Source organism: Kogia breviceps, chromosome X (genome assembly GCF_026419965.1).
Source record: "Kogia breviceps isolate mKogBre1 chromosome X, mKogBre1 haplotype 1, whole genome shotgun sequence".
Lineage (NCBI taxonomy): Eukaryota > Metazoa > Chordata > Mammalia > Artiodactyla > Physeteridae > Kogia > Kogia breviceps.
The window spans coordinates 98,424,696-98,442,847 of NC_081330.1; the positions used below are offsets into that span (position 1 = coordinate 98,424,696).

General features: G+C 37.2%; 1 protein-coding gene across 19 annotated transcripts in view; it reads left to right on the top strand.

Annotated features, from left to right (window-relative positions):
* The window catches only part of CASK (calcium/calmodulin dependent serine protein kinase), a 401,244-nt gene that overhangs the window by 269,413 nt on the left and 113,679 nt on the right, over positions 1–18,152 (top strand). For 18 of the 19 annotated variants that reach the window (XM_067022830.1, XM_067022831.1, XM_067022834.1 and 15 more), the window contains exons 8-9: positions 543–665; positions 10,586–10,669. In XM_067022830.1, the coding sequence (XP_066878931.1) occupies positions 543–665; positions 10,586–10,669 (207 nt within the window). Of the gene's footprint in view, positions 1–542; positions 666–10,583; positions 10,670–18,152 lie in introns of all 19 variants that reach the window. The other variant, XM_067022842.1, reaches the window with a different exon arrangement.

Genomic DNA, 18,152 nt, shown 5'->3' on the forward strand with positions numbered 1-18,152 from the left:
GCCTTTAGTAATAGTATAATTTTTCTAAATGCTGAAAATGACATACAGTGACCAAAGTCTCCTATTAATAAAAGTTACTTTGCATAGCTTCACAATTACTGCTAATTCCAAGTTTTAAAAGCAAAATATTAAAAATATTTCTTCAAACTTTAAAATTTTTAAATTTTATTTTAGTCCTTTCTGGATAAAAGTATTCTAACCTTTTTAGAGTCTACATTCTAGACTCTTTATTTTAGCTGAGGTAGAACCTGGAATCATGAACATTCTATTCTTCAATTATTAAAAATATTATTACATATATAACCATAAGAACATGTATGATGAATATTTACTGCTGCAAATTCTCATGTATTCAACAACAACAACAGAAAAAGAATTGCATCTGTCCTCTTCTTCCTTAGAAAGCAAGCCTTTAGAATCCGATTTCTCCACCCTGCTCCAAGAATTTTATTCACGTTGAAAGAGCATAGGAATATTATATAACAGAGAATGTTAACTTCTCGCTGGACATAACTGTGTAATTTTCCTTTCCCCCTCTTCAGATGAATCCAAGGCAGTGGAGCCATATCTCTGAAAGTGCCAAAGACCTAGTACGCCGCATGCTGATGCTGGATCCTGCTGAAAGGATCACTGTTTATGAAGCACTGAATCACCCATGGCTTAAGGTACATCAGCTCATAGGTGGCCATCTACACTTTGTTTAAACAGTTACAGTGACAGGAATGCATTACTCTGTAAGGTGCCCCTTTCCACCCTTTTTTCTTTCTGAGCATTTATGGTTACAGTTTTGTTCATCTTATTTGCTGTTTCTGTACATCCTCTGTAAACATCTAAGAGGATGTACCATTCGAATGACATTCAGCTCTCATCACAAGAGGGTACAAAAGCAGATTAAGGCAGAATCCATCAGGGAGGAAGGCCTATTTGTTCTCTACCAACACATGTTCCAAAGATGTGCAACATGAACAACGGAAATAGCACTCAACTGTGTGATAATTAAAGAGTGATTATCGGGCTTCCCTGGTGGCGCAGTGGTTGAGAGTCCACCTGCCAATGCAGGGGCCACAGGTTCGTGCCCCGGTCCAGGAAGATCCCACGTGCCGTGGAGCGGCTGGGCCCGTGAGCCATGGCCGCTGAGCCTGCGCGTCTGGAGCCTGTGCTCCGCAACGGGAGAGGCCACAACAGTGAGAGGCCCGCGTACCACAAAAAAATAATAAATAAATAAATAAATAAATATAAAAAGTGATTATCATTATTTTGAGTGTGAATGTATACTTCATAGCATTATTTTTACTTCAGTAGATACTAGATATGGGTTTATCGTCTTAGGAAAAAGGCAGATTTTAAAAGTTCTTTTTATATCCCATCCTGCTGATGAAGTATTAAAGGTGTAACTTGGGACCTCAATGAGAGAGTACTATTTGATGAAGACATTACACTGCTCAACAGTTCCAGGAAATTCTCACTTTACATGTGAGAAAACTAAGCCTCAGAGAGGTTAAGAATCGTGTCCCAAGTCACAAAAGTTGTCAGTGGTGGAACCAGGATTTTAATTCAGCCTGCCACAACCCCTTCCTTTGTACGCAAGATCCTATCCAGTTCACTTACTCAAGGTAACCACTCTCACATTTGTCCGCTTACCTGCATCATCAACTTCCTATCTCTGTTGGATCTAACAAGCTACAGTTTATTTTTATTACACACACATGCACACGTACACACACACACACACACACACACACACACATATGTCTTCTCCTGACCCCCAGGATCTTCACCCCCTCCAGCTTCTACCCCTATTCTCTGCTCTCCTTGACAGCAAAACTCCTAGAAAAATTTATCTCTACTCACTTTCTCCTGTTTCTCCCATCTTTTTGTCTTGAACCCACCCTAGTCAGGTTTGCAATCCTACCAGCTCCACTAAAATAGCTCTTGTCAAGTCACTGCTGACCTTCACATTGCTGAGCCTAGTGGCCAAATATCAGGTTTCTCCCTCTTGGCATATCAGCAACATTTGACATCCATCCTTCCAAAACACTGTCCTCCCTTGGCTTCAGGACACCTCACTCTCCTGGTTTCCCTTCTACCTCTCTGGCTGCTCCTTTTCAGATGGTGCTGATTCTTTCTCATCTCCCCCCACCAGGTCTTCACAGTGGGGTGCCACAGCCCCTCCTCCTTCTATCTACACTCAGACCCTTGGAAACCTCATCTAGTTTTAATGGCTTTAAATGCTATCTGTACACCCTGAATTTATAACTTTAGGCTAGGCCTTGTCCTCTGAGGCATTCTTAATTTAGTTTACAGTTTTGCTCTCCAATACCTCTCTGATTTCACCCCTTACTACTCTCCTCTTCTCACTTTGTTCCCTCACTTTGGCCTCCTTGCTGTTCCTCAGCAGGCCCATACTTGCCTCAATGCCTCTGTGTTAGTCGTGCCCTTTCCCTAGAATACTCTTCCCCAAGGTATCCTCATGACTTATTCCCTCACCATCTTCAGGTCTTTGCTTAGACATCAGCTTCTTAGTAAGATGTTCCCTAACCACCCAATTTAAAATTTGAGAGAAGGAATGTTCCCTGCCACCAGTATTCCCTATCCCCCTTCCCTGCCTTAGTTTTTTCCATAGTGTTGGTCACCATGAGACATACTTATATTTTACTTATTTGTTTATCTTTCTACTCCCATAAAATACAAGCTGCATAAGAGTGGGAATTTTTCGCGGTTGTTTCACTTCTGTATAGAACCTTTGAAAGTGTCTGACATGTAGTAGGTGCTTATAAATATTAGTTAATGATCTAATGAGTGAATGAATAAATAAATGTTCATACTACTATACCATATTACCTACCCAGAAATTATGCAAAATAATAATGTATATTTAAACATAGATTAATAATGTATCTTAACAGCGATGACAAGGAATAATAATATTATCAAACAATGTTGAGATTCCAGTGGATCTTGATTCTCCTTAAGAATATTACTTCTCACATCTGCATTCAACCCTCTGATACTTGGTTCTAGTTATTCTTGACTTGAATTTCCCCAGTCGTAGCTATTCCTGGAAAGAGTAAACAGTTCTGAGATACTTTCTTGTACTTATTTTCTCCCAGAAATAAACCATTTGAGGGAACTCCTATTTTTCCTTTGCCTCAGTTTCTCATAATGGGGATCTTTTGTTTGTTTGAAGCTAATTTAAATGCCAAATAACAGTGAAAATAGCAGCCATATTAGTCATTTTTAAGATCCTTTAGAAAATTTGGCTTTCATTATCTTGCATATCTTGACTAATAACATTTATTTTTGGAAACCCTTATCCCTGCAATGATTATAGTTCGTTTTCCAAATAATCTGAGCTTAATACACAATAGATTTCTGGCACCAGAAAGACAAAAGACAGAAAGTGTCTGTAACTTAAATGAAAAAATTCCAGGAGACTGTTTGAGCTTAGCGTCACATGCCATGTCTGAACCATAGTTTACCTTCACTGCAGTGTGTTATCTGAAGATGGAAGAATTCAATGAGAATATTATCTAGCTGATGAGAACAGGCTTATATTTCAGTACTTTTCCATGTATACTTTTGAATCATTTATGTACATATAAGTGGTGGTAATTTAGCAATGGCTAAAATTTAAGCTATGGTTTAAATATGAAAAGCTCCTGAATAACTGCAATGTAGAGAAATAAAATGATGAAAGTCCTTGTAATGAAGAGTACCCAAAGGCATGATACCGTTGTTTTTATGTCCAAAAAAAATTATTATTTCTTTGGCAAGCTACAAAAAAAAGTCCTGTTCAATCATACCATCTCAAAAGGGAATTTGAGTAAATAGACCAATTAATATGTGAATGTCTTGTGGTTGTTAAATTATACGTATTTAACACTTTTATCTAAATTAGTGCTGTTTGCTATAAATATTCATTCCAACAAAAGTAAGTCCAAATAAGATTGTAATTTTCTTATAAATGACTGAGCTCTTTTCACACCCTTTGTAGCTTTAATATATATAGACTCCAAGTATATTGACTATAATAAAGATGAAAAGGGTATTTATATTAGGCTAATCAATTTGAATTTTGGAAAAATCAATCAACACCAATTAAATGTATATTCAGCATCTAGTGTGCACAAGGGACAGTGAATCAAGTACTTCATCGTTGCTATAGACATTTTTCTGAATTCATATCACATTACTGTTAGTTTCAGGTAGGACTGTTTAATCCAGAAAAATATTATTTTTTTCTTTTGTCTCATTTTTTTAAAAAATTATTTATTTATTTATTCTTGGCTGTGTTGGGTCTTCGTTTCTGTGCAAGGGCTTTCTCTAGTTGTGGCGAGCTGGGGCCACTCTTCATCGCGGTGCGCGGGCCTCTCACTGTCGCGGCCTCTCTTGTTGCGGAGCACAGGCTCCAGATGCACAGGCTCAGTAGTTGTGGCTCACGGGCTTTGTTGCTCCGCGGCATGTGGGATCTTCCCAGACCAGGGCTCGAACCCGTGTCCCCTGCATTGGCAGGCAAATTCTCAACCACTGCACCACCAGGGAAGCCCCCATCTCATTTTTATAATGCTTTGAGGTTGTTATTATTTACTTGTTTTCTGGTATGAGGTACCTTAAAAGACTTTTTTTTTAATCTTGTGATTTCATCTGCTTAGAAAATATCAGGAATCATAATTTAAGCATAATTTTATTAAAAAAAAATTTTTGACTGTGTCCTTATCTGTCTCTCCACTTCACCTTAGTGAATGGTGAGCAGAAGAGGTGTTCACTAGAAAGAGTTCACAGTCTGCTATGCACTAAACTTCCCAACCTATTAGAGAGAGAAAGGCATAGTCAGCCCGTGAAATGAATTTTCAAATGCTGTTAATATAACATAAAGAAACATAAAGATAACCTCAAAGAAGTCACACATGAGAAGCACCTCACAAGAATACAGAAGTATGAGCCCAGGAAGACTAATGGGGGGCATGAGAGGTCACTGTAGACCAGCGCTCCAGAGAGGGCTGCACGTAACGTGTTAGTAGGACTGAAGGGGGCCCATGTGGGAGGTACAGAGGAGCACAGGCAAAACATTATAAGTGTTCAGGGCATTCAGGGATGGGGTCAGGGAACACTGGCATAATACAAAAGTCAGCTATTTGAAGGGTTGCAGTAGTAGTAGCCTGAAATTTTGGTTTGAGGGAAGAATATATCTAGAATGCCAAATTAAGTACTTTAGATATTAGGGTATAGAGAGTTAAAAGCTACTGCAAGCTTTTGAGCAATGATACAGGGCAAGCGGTATGCTCATATAATTCCTGTGGACGCTGTGCACAGGTGGGTTGCCTGTCGAGATACAAGCAGTAGAGGCAAAGAGATCCTACAGAAGCTGGGCTGTCCAGTTAGGAAGCGACAGGGGCCTGGAGCAGGGAGTAAAAGTGGGAGTGGGAAAGAAATACCCAGACCAAGAGTGATTAAGGAAGGAAAATTGATGAGGCTCAGTTGAGTGATTCAGGATATTCAGAATTAGGGAGGCTGTAGAAGGGTTAAACATGTGGAGTGGAAGTGATTTATTTTAAACTTTCAAAATTTAAATTTAATTTAGTTGAGATTTTCTTGGTTCTTAGTATGAAGAGTACTTCTGGATATTGTGCTGCACATTTTTAGTATTATTATGTTATAAGACTATGATTCTTATTTAAATCTTCTATTTTGGTAGGCAGTTAACCCAATTAGATTCAGAACACATGTCCTAGTCCACTTCTATGGGCTGTGATTCAAATGCCAATTTCATTTTCAATGCCTTTGCAATACTCATCTAGTCTGTCCCACTTGTATGCTACCCAGAGGCTCATTTGGAACCTGGGAGGTACTTCATAATCCATAGTTTAGTCTCAAAGTTCTTGCTCTGTTGGTTGTCATTGGTTTTACACATGGGTATACTAAGGATGTGCCAAAGCCCCTCCTTCCCCAGCTACCTCCTCTTTGTAATCCTGCCCCTGTTCTCTAGGGGTGGGGTGCCACCTCTTTGCTCTTCTTTGCTTCAGCAGGGCTGGTTTGGTGGAAAGTGTTCTGAGGGGGAGGAACTTGGCTTCTTTCATGGTGATCCCCTGGAATGGAGTGGGTGAAGTCAAAAGGGTTCTGTCCTGCAGAGCCAACCTCTTCTCAGTCCTTTGGCTAAAGAGAGGAGGCTTTTCTTGGGGGTCATTTTGTCTGCACTCCCCTGGGAGTTTCCAGGTTGTGGGCTGCTCTCACACCCAGGTGAGGATATGTTAGGAGGCCAAAAAAAAACACCCCAGATATATCACCACAGGATCACACCTCTGAGTCCTAGGGTCCCTCCGCTGTCGGACTTCTTTTCTCAAGCTTTCAATCTTCTGTTAGCTGCTTTCACTTTTGAGTCATTAATTTCCTTGTTATCAAGAACTCTTAACTAAAAAAGTAGACTTTGGAAAAAGAAGAGTTTATTCTGTGGATTGGGGAGTGCTTTAAAAATCAGCTCCAATGTCTGTTTCTGGCTCTAGAATCCAGACATGACATGTATCTTTAAAGCCGCTTTCCCCAGGCCCTGTCTCTCTCTCTCCCACTCCCTCCCTCCCTCCCTCTCTCTCTTTCTCTCTCTCTCTCTCTCTCTCTCTCTCTCATACACACACACACACACACACACACACACACACACACACACACACACACACACACACACACACACACACACACGGCATCAGCCAGACTTGATCTCAGTTCTACTATCTGCAAAGACTACAAAGGGCTTGAGAAAGGGAATGAAACCCCCCTTTTTCTTAAAAAGCAGTGGAAATTTTTTCTGTTACATATGCCTAAAATGTTGAACAATTTCATTTTAAGTGAAATTTAGTTAGATTTTAGCCTCAGTTCAGTAGTAGTAATAAGGAAAGACCCCCTACTAGCTCTGTCCAATAAGAATTTTCTGCCATGAGGGCAGTGTTTATATCTGCACTGTCCAATGTTATAGACACTAGCCACATGTTGGCTGTTAAGCGCTTGAATGTAGCTAGTACAACTGAATATTTAATTATATTTAAATATTTATCATTATATTTAAATTATATAAATATATAAATATATCTTACCTAGTGGCTACTGTACTGGACATAGCAGCCTTAGACTCTCTATTCAAAAACATGCTGTAACTAGGTTCACCTTTTTTGGAAATAAACAAAGTTTTAAAAATTAAAAATGGGTTACAGATTTGTTCCTCTAATTCTCACTGTTCTATTTTTACCATTTTTCTTATGTAATAGGAACATGTTTTCAGTTAGAAAATAGCCAAGATTATTTAGTAAACTATTTGTTCTCACACACACACTTTAAAAAGCTCCTAAAAAAAAAAAAAAAAAAAAAAAGCTCCCAAACTTCTTTATGTCAGAGATTTCCATGTCTTGACTAATAAAAGTGATTATTAAAACTCAGGGAAACCAAACATGTACCTATACAGCATCTCATTTAATCTTAATAACAATCCTGTAAGATTAGTTTGCAAAAAGGCACAACTGATACTGAGAGAATGTAAGGTCATACAGCTAGACCTAAATGATCCAGAATTTGAACAAGTCTTTCAACTCCAAGGCCGTTGTCTTCCTACTATACCATGCGGTACCTTTTTGTTCGTTTTTTTTCTTCTTGTTGTTTATAAAACCTTCCCTGGGTTTTTTCTTCCCCTGTCTTCTATCATGATACAAAATAATTCTTATTCAAAAAATAATGTAAAACCCATTTTGATGTTTGTTCTTCAGTATACGTTAATTAAATATCACCAGACCTAACACAATTAAAATTTGTAATCTACAAGCAATAACAGAAATCCATGAAAAGATTCCATTGCTTGTTCTAAAATAGTAATTTTATCCTTCTCTCTGCTAGTTAATTATTTGATAAATTCTTATGTCTTCTGTATTGGTGAACCTATTTTGGCTCAGTGCAGGAAAAGGATGTTAAGCCCCTAAAGATAATGAAATTATTTCTAAGATGTTTAGCACATGGAATCTAGCAGAAATAAAAATTGGAATCATTTTGACATTTGAGTGTTGTATGTGTACTCAAGATTATCAGTTTGCTCTCCAGGGAACTCTAGTTACTATTAGTCTTTAATACAGAAAATAAATTTTCAAGTGTTTGTATTCATTCCTTAGGAATTTTCACTGATAATAAGGTGAAGCATTGACAGGACTGACTGTAAAATCCTACTTAAATTCAAAAGTCAATTTTGTAAGTACATGATACCAAAACATTTGATTTTAGAAGTAGTTCACATACAAAGAGAAATTTTAGTTACAAAATAATAATAATGTGATCTTGGACTTAATTTGAAAATATTATATGGTATCCAGATGGCAAATAAATACATGCAAAGATGGTCAGCATCATTAGTCATTAGAGAAATACAAATTAACACCACAACGAAATACCTATACACACATATATCGGAATGGCTAGAATCAAAAAGACTAAACACACCAAGTGTTGGTGCAGATGTTGAACAACTGGAACTTATACAATAATATGGGAATGTAAAATGGTACACCACTTTGGGAAACTGTTGGGCAGTTTCTTAAAAAGTTAAACATACTCTTGTAAAATGACCCAGCCATTCTACTCCTAAGTATTTACCTAAGAGAAATGAAATATATATCCATACAGAGACTTGTACATTAATGTTCACAGCATCCTTATACATACTAGGCAAAAATTGGAAACAACCCAGGATCCATCAACAGGTGAATGAATAAACAAGTTTATGGTACATCTATACAATGGAATACCCCTCAGCAATAGAAAGGAATGAACTATTGGTACATGCAACAACATGGGTGAAGTTAAAATATTTAGGCTGAGTGAATGAAGTTGGACAATAATTAACATGTACTGTATTATTCCATGTATATAAAATTCTAGAAAATGCAAACTAATCTCAAGTAATGGAGAGTAGATCAGTGATTGCCTGGGGATGGGGAAGGGGATGACAGAGACACAAGGAAGCTTTTGAGAGTGATGGATATGTTCATTATGATTGTGGTGATGGTTTTATGTTTATATACATATGTCAAAACTTATCCCATCGTACATGTGCAGTTAATTGTATGCTAATTATACCTCAGTAAAACGTTTTCGGGAAAACAAAACAAATTACATTCAGAGTCTATCTCCCTTTCACCCTTTTTATTGTTTCCATCTGGTTTCATCTACCATCATCTCTCCCCTGGATTACTACCATAACCTCCTAACTGGTCTCCCTGCCTTTTTTTTTAAACCCTCGCCCCCTTCCAATCTATTCTCAACACAACAACCGGAGTGTTCCCCTAAACTTGTCAGATCACGTCACTCCAGCTCAAAAACCCCCCAGTTGCTCCATCTCCCACTCAGAATAAAAGCCAAAGGCCTTTTATGCCCTCCACCAGCCTTGCCACTTCTCTAATCTGATCTACTATTTACTCCACACACGGGTCTCCTTGCTATTTATTGAAAATTTCAGGTACACTCTCTCCTTTGAAAGGCCTTTGCATTAGTTGTTCTATCTGCCTAGACCCACTCTCTCACCTCTTTGGGATATCACTTTCTCAGTTGAGCCTACTTTGACCATCCTATTTTAAATTGCAATGTACCTTTACCCTGCCTTACTTTTTGCTTTATTCCATAGCACTCTTAACATACCCTATAATTTACCTTTTTTTCGTATTTTCTTATCTTCTCCCACTGAAATATGAGCTACATGAGCGCCAGAATCTTTGCTGGTTTTGTTTACTTGTTAATCCCAAGAGCATAGAACAATGCCTGGCATATAGTAGGCACTCAAGAAATATTTCTAAAATAAATACTTGTAGCATAAAATCTTCCAGATACACTGACAATTAGACTAGAATCAAAGAGGGAGGCAAGGAGAATGAAACGCAGATTGAAATATACATGAGAAGTTGAGGCAACTGGAGATGTTATCACAGAGAGGAATAGATTTAGTGGAAGCATGATCCCCCTCTTAACTACTAAAGGGGTATTATATGGAAGAGGTAGTATGTTTGCTCTATGATCCCCAAGGAGAAGAGCTAGTCCATACAAGCCAGATGTGGGACCAGGCTGAGTAAGAATTTTTTCACTTTCTTAAAATTGTAGTGGGCTGCCATAAAGTAATCTGTAGTATGAGGTCAAACAGAATGATCATCCATCAGGGATTGCAGGGGATCCCACATTGGGAAGTGGTTGAATTAGATGGCCTTGAAAAGTTTGTCCTAGTTTGAAGATACTGTGACTTTTTAAAAATCCAGTTATTCCTGACAACTCAGAATGCTGAAATTAGTTGTGGAGTTAATGTTTTAAAGGCTCATTTTACCTGACAAGATTGTATCGAAGGTAACTTCATACCTTCATAGTAATTATGATTAATTGTTTTAGCCACATAGCCATATATCTGAAAATTACATGGACCGTTGTTTTAGCCCTTTGTTATTGCTGAAAATGAAATAATATTTTACTATCAGTTTTGACCTCCATATCCAATTTGGGCTTACTGTTTGTTTAGATTAAGCTCCTTCACTCTTTTAAACAGTTATGTGTGTTCATTATCTTTCATCTTTTATAGGAGCGGGATCGTTATGCCTACAAGATTCATCTTCCAGAAACAGTAGAACAACTGAGGAAATTTAATGCAAGGAGGAAACTAAAGGTAAATTAAAGAAATCATCAAAAAGCCAGATAGAGGCAGTTGATGATAATGTTTTTATTCTGTTTCAGTACCCATAAATATTATCCTGGTATTGGCTGTTGCTTTCTTACAGCTAAATTCTTACTTCTGAAAGTTACCATTATTTCAATAAGATTTTGGTTTTTTAAGTCATTTAAGGTAATATCTAAGTACAAATCCAAACAAGTTATAATAAATGGAAGATTAATCATATTTTAGATTTATGTTATATAAAATTCATAGCAGAGATATAATTACTTTAAAAAGGGTAATTTGCTATTATTGTCCATTATTGTTGAATTTTAATCTAGGCCATGCTTTCTCAAACTTAAATATTTTGTCAGAAAATGTGAGTTTAGTTCAATGGGAATAATACCAAATTAGAATTGGAACTAGGGTTGAACAGCCATCACAAAGCAGTAAAAAATCCCCACTACCTTGGTCTACTAGAAAATATTTTCAAATCGCTTTTCTCACTTTTTCTTTATTCTTCCTAGGGTACCTTTCTCCCGTTTACCATGCTCCCTATCCTCCACCCCACCAAAAACAAACAAAACAAACACAGTATTTACTTCATATGGAGGGCCCATTTGACTTTAAAAGGTTTTTGAGGTTTTTGAAAAAGACCCAGAATAAAATAATGGAATCTTTCAGCACTGGGCAAAAATCTTATGGGACAGCATTTCCCTCCTTCCCCCAACAGAGGAAACTATTATATTATGGTCTTAAAATTAACTTATATTTGACTTACTTTAATTACTATTAAAAAACTTGGCTCTGTCCGCTAAGTGGTTGATTAGATAGACGAATCCTCCTTAGCCATGTGACTCCTGCCAACTATAAAACTTCTCTTCATAAGTATTTTCAGATATGTCATAAGTTGCAATAATATTATTAATTCATTGTTATTTGACTCCTGAAATATGTGAATAATTGTATTCACCTCTAGATTTATAAGAACATTTATATGAATTTTCAGGAAACTATGTAGGCTACAGTATTATCATATGGAGCTGAACTGGCCAACGTATTAGCCATTAGCCACATGTAGCATTTTAAATCTAAATTAACTAAAATTAAATAAAATTAAAAGGTCAGTTCCGGGACTTCCCTGGTGGTGCAGTGGTTGAGAATCTGCCTGCCAATGCAGGGGACACAGGTTCGAGCCCTGGTCCGGGAAGATCCCACATGCCGCGGAGCAGCTAGGCCCGTGAGCCACAACTACTGAGCCTGCGCTCTAGGGCCCACGAGCCACAGCTGCTGAGCCTGCAAGCCACAACTGCTGAGCCCTCTTGCCACAACTACTGAAGCCCACGTGCCTAGAGCCTGTGCTCCTCAACGAGAAGCCACCACAAAGAGAAGCCTGCGCACCGCAACGAAGAGTAGCCCCTGCTCACCGCAACTAGAGAAAGCCCGCCAGCAACGAAGACCCAATATAGCCCAATAAATAAATAAATAAATAAATAAATTTTTTTTTTTAAAAAAAAGGTCAGTTCCTCAGTCACATTAGCACATTCCAAGCGTTCAGCAACCATATGTGGCTAGTGGCTGCCATATTGGACAGAGCAGATATAGGACATTTCCATCATTACAAAAAGTTCTATTGGAGAGTGCAACTGTAGAGCAAGGGAAATTCTAACATGTCACTGTTGGTGATGATTATTCCCAGTTAAGCCTTTTTCCTGGTTGTTTTTGCAGTCAGGGGTACAAACTGTCTCTTCTCTATTTAAAAATCCTCGGCAAAACAATAATTATTAATGACATGCCATTATTGAGATGGTGCCCAAAGAAGTTTCCCAAGGCTTTTGGTTTTTTGCTTTGCTATACACCTGAACAAGTATGGCCTACAAAAGAAAAAAAAAAAATCTTATCCAAAGCGAATGGTTAGCCGTTTCTGAAGTTAATTTCTTTCCCAAAGAAGCTATTAATTATACTTCTTTCTCAGTTCTTCCCTAAAGTCTTTTTAACTCTATTGTTGCTTTGGCCTGTGTGACATTACCCTGTCTGGGATTGAGCCTTTCATTGCCCAAATAAAGGCCGTTTACTGTAGGGCTCAGGCTTGCCCCCTCACAAGAAACACATGCTGTATTTCTCCCAGTGCCACTGTATCAGACTTGGGCCTAAAATAGCCAAAGTGGTGACTAAGATTCATTTGGACAGGAGCAAGCTGTCACAGCAGAGAGGGGTCATGTGAATTTACCACATCCCTTTGCAAGCCTCTTTAAAATTTAAGACCCACCAAACAACCTAGAATTAGGAGCATCAGCAGGGTTATCATTGAGGTTTTTTTCAGCTTCTGGTAAGGCTGTATTCCTTTGTGTATTCAGCCACCCTGGTTAAAGCTTGTTATACCTACTCTCTTCAAGAAACTGATTCTCATTCTGCCATTTCTGTGAGCTTCTAGAACAGAGATTGCAACTTCCCTGGCTTTCAGAGCCCACCACACAATTTATTTTCACAAATGAACAGCTAGGTACCTACCCATCCTTCTATCTAGACACTGTTTTTAAGCCCATCAAATGGTGGGAAACACCCTAATTATTATGATTCCCTTTGAAGTTCCCACAAAGCAGTAGAAAATTGATTTTATTACTAAGTCAGAGGTAGGAAATTTTTATTGTCAGTGGCAAGAAGAAAGTGAATGAGTACAGTGTTATGGGAAAGAGTGACCTCTATAGCTACATCTCCTTAGGTGAATTCTGACTCTGCACTAGCTGTGTAACCTTGAACGAGTTATTTAAATTTTGTGTGCCTCAATTTCCTTGTCTATGAAATGGGGATAATAATAATAGCTAACTCATAGGGTTGGAAGGATTTAATGAATTAATATAGCAGTTAGAATAGTACCTAGCAGTCATACGTGCTCCATAGATATTATTTTCTATTAACATTTTATTGTTATTGTTTTATTATTATTTTAATATTTAATACCTTTGATTTGGTCTCTATTAACAACTGTAATTCCTAAATGGATGCTCTATACCATTTTAGCTTTTCCCCAGTAACACATTTACATTTTTGAGATTTTTAAAGGCTTTCAAAAAATTACAGAACACCAAAAATGTCGCTGAATAATCTCTATTTATGTATTTCTTCCAAAGTAATGATGCTTAGACTTTTCTGACCATTTTGATCATATTTTCCTTCACAGTTTCTAGAAAGAAAGGATCTTATACCTGTGATATATTGTAATAGTCATTCCCCTTCTAGTGACTCTAGTATCTTTCCTCTAGTGTCATATCCATCCTGTGATATACATTCTTTAGAGCAGTGGCTCTCCAAGTGTGATCCCCAGACCATCAGCATCAGCATCACCTGGGAACTTATTAAAAATACAGATTCTCAGGCTCTAGTACAGTCAGGCAAAAAAAAAAGGGGGGGGGCATCCAGATTGGAAAGAAAGTAAAGTTGTCTTTGTTTACAGATGACATGATTTTGTATAAAGAAAATCCTTAGGAATCTGCAGATATATCTATTAGAAATAATAAGTTCAGCAAGGTTGCAAGATACAAGATCAGTATATAAAATTGAGTTGTATTTCTATATATGAGCAATGAACAATCTTAAAATGAAATTAAATAATTCCATTCACAATAGCATCAAAAAGAATGAAACACTTAAGAATAAATTTAACAAAAGAATTTTAAGACTTGTAAACTAATATTGCTGAGAGAAATTAAAAGAAGATCTAAATAAATGGAGAGATATTTAATATTTGTGGATTGGAAGATTCAATATTGTTAAGATGGCAATTCTTCCCAAATTGGTCTGTAGGTTGAACACAATCCCTATCAAAGTTTTAGCAGAAATTGACAAACTGATCCTAAATTTACATGGAAATGCAGAGGACCAAGAATAGTCAAAACAATCTGTTGAAAAAGAACAAAGCTGGAGGACTTATATTTTCCAACACTTACTATAAAGCTATAGTATCTGTGGTACTGGTACGGTATAGGGTTAGACGTGTAGATTGGTGAAGAGAATCAAGAGTTCAGGAATAAACTCTTATATTTATGGTCAGTTGATTTTCAACCAAAACGCCAAAGCAATTCAATGGGGAAGGAATAGTCTCTTCGACAAATGGTGCTGGGACAATTGGATATTGACATGTAGTAAAAGACATAAACGGCCACATATTGGATGGTTCCATTTATTTGCAATATCTCGAATAGGTATTTATGTGTGTAAGTCCATAGAGACAAAAAGCAAACTGGTGATTGCCAGGCACTGGGTAGTGACTGCTTAATGGGTACAGGGACTTTTGGGGTTGTGATGAGGATGTTTTGGATCTAGACAGAAGTGGTGGCCGCATAACATTGTGAATGTACTTATTAGCACTGAATTGTACACTTTAAAATGGTTAGTTTTATGTTATGTGAATTCCACATAACCTACTTTTTTTTAAAATCATATGACAAAATAGTCTTCTTAAATACTGGCTTTCACTTTGGCACACTTGAAGGACATGACACATTTGCCTAGTAACAGTAGCTCACCACACTAGTCAGCTCAGCCAAGATACCACCCGTCCCTCCCCCACTCAGCCCCAGGCATGCAGGAGGCTGGAGGGGCATGCGTTTATTGAAAAAGCCCCATGGGTGATTCTGATAAGTTTACCTTATTGAGAGTCATTACTCTAAAGCACAAACTTGTAATTGGTCTACAAAATTCCATCATATGTATGTATCATAATTTAATTAACCAGCTGTTGGACATGGACATTGCTTCCAGTTTTCCACAACCATAAATACTATTGCATTGACTCTATTTTCACTAATCTTTGTACACCTCTGATTATATTCTTAGGGTAAGTTCCTTGCTACTGGAATTGTTGGCATCAGAGTGTATACGTGTATTTAAGATTTTTGATCTCTATGAATAACTTACCTTCCAAAAGGCTTATAAGCTGTTTATAAATTTTAATGTATTTTTGGTAGTGAGTTTATTATTTGTGCAGTTGAACCTTTTTCCCATTCTGAAAGTTTTGTGAAACTATTTTATGCCAGAACATAAAACATTATTCATTTTACTCTACTGAAATTTCAAGACTATTACGCATTATTAGTTATAATAGTGTCAGTACTCAGCAATCAGAAATTGTTCCTTTGCATATTCATACATTCATTTTGGCATTTAACCTATTCAACAAGCTACAGGACACAACAAATCCCTAATGAGAAAATTATTTGGACAAGTATAAAGCATTGACATCATTTTTCAGACTATCTTTCAAACTGTCGGTTTTTAAAGTTTATAGAACCCTACATGTGATTTGAATTGTCACACATTTCTTTTTATTTTCCTTTCTTTCTTTCATTATTTTATTTTACACGTGTGAATGATGATGGAAAATTTCTTTTCACCATTTTGGTTATCAGACATTTCATATGTTGAATTTTTCCCCTCCTTTTATTTCATACTGAGATCTAGAATTTTAATACTTCAGTTTTTTTACATCCTCTAGAAATAATACTTCTTATATAAACTACATAGTCCTGGGTACAGGACTAGATATGAGGATTATATTTTCTCAGACTGAATATTAGGATGCATGGGACAGACTGTGTGATCCAGACTGTCTGGAAAATCTGTGCTCTATGGGTATGTTTCTCTTAAGGAGGCATATCTGTACTCTAACTCTGGGTGCCATTTACATGAAGGAGTTACTGTGCAAGGGGGCGAGGTGGGGAAAGGGGCTGTGGGTGTCTGAGCTTGTCTAGAGAAGAGGCTCAGCAGGAAACCTGTTCTAGAAATCATTCCCTTTGCTTCATGAATTAGAAAGCAAATTTCCCTATAGTGAAGTATGTCAAAGATATTCTGTACAAATAGAAGCAATATTCTGTATTTGGGTTAGTTTATTGCAATCACTTCAGGAAAGGGTGAGTTGAATCCATGTAATTCAATTTAGAGGATAAAACCATTTATTCCTTGTATATACAGAAAGTGAGGGAGATTTCTGATAACTTCCTATAATTTTCCTTTATTGATTTTGCAAATTGCAAAAATATAGCCTGCATTACTTCTCTGACTTACCAGTCGGTCTCTTGGGTTCCTGCAGTTTGTAGAACTAGAAAAAATTTGTTTAGGAATGCCGTTTTCCGGTACTCACTATCCAATACAATAGCCACTAGACATATGTGGCTACATAATTTTTAATTAATATTAAATAAAATTTTAAATTTGATTTCTCGGTTGCACTAGCCGCATTTCAAGTGCTCAGTACCACATGTGGCCGGTGGCTACAGTATTGGGCAGTACAGGTATAGAACATTTCTGTCACCACGGAAAGTTCTGTTGTACAGCACTGCTATCTGCAAGAATAATGCTACACCTAAGCGGCACCTTTTGAGAGGTCAACCAAGAAACTTTAATTATCTGCCTTTTGTCAATCTTCCGCCCTTCTATCAATTCATCAAGAGCTAACTTAAAGATTTATCGAGGACCTTTGTGCCCTAATGAAAACCAGCACTTACCCAGAATCCTCTAATTGCAGAAGAGAACAGTAAATTAGCAGAGGGGGTTGCAGGCTCCAGCTCCTCAGAGCAGTAAATCTGGTATCCAAAAGGCACCTTGGATTCTAAACCTGAAAACAGTTATTCTGGTATGAACAGTTACATAAATAATAATTGACGTGAGTTTGACCTTATATTTTATAAAGCAATTCTATTAGTTGCTGATTCTGAAATATAGTTTATTACTCCCAAAGTTAGACAGTCTAGCTTTTGAAAGTTATTATATACATTAAAAGACCATCTTTATGAAATACTTTTACACAGTCCCAAAAGGATTCCTAAGATATCTATTCCATGCAATTGCTCTGAAATATAGCCATATCTACTACACTAACAAGTCTCATTTTTAATCTTCTTCAGAGAAGGTAGCACAGCTCCCTTTAATCATATGCCCCGACTTAATTTTGCAACTCTAGCTTTTAGACTTTTGTTTAGATTATGCTTAAGTATCAAATACATATTGGCTATGCTGACTAAACTGAATGATAACTTTGGTTGTGACTATATGGAGAGAGATGGGAAGTTCTGATTTAATTAATGATCTTACCTCATTATCATTTAGGACTCAATTCTTACATGTAGTCAACCTAAATCCTTTAACATGTCTGCCTCGAAATGATTTTCTAGCCTTTTGGTCAGCCTCAACCACTCCAAATTCTCCACCCTTTATAGGGTTTTGAGTTGTGTTCTGAATCTTAGTAAGATGATCCTCTCTCAAATTCTTAAGTCACACTTGAACTTGTATGTCCCTGTGATGCGTTTTGCCCCCTCAGTATATCACAAAATGATTGTTTTACCTTGCCACTTGGGTGCAAAGCCAGTATTCTATATCTCATACTTGTGTGTTTTGTATTTAGACTTTTAAAAATATACCTCCCTGCCCTTGTGCCTATCAGACTTCATGGTACTTGTTTCTGAGCTCAGTTAGGGGGCACCAGAAAGGGGGTATTGGC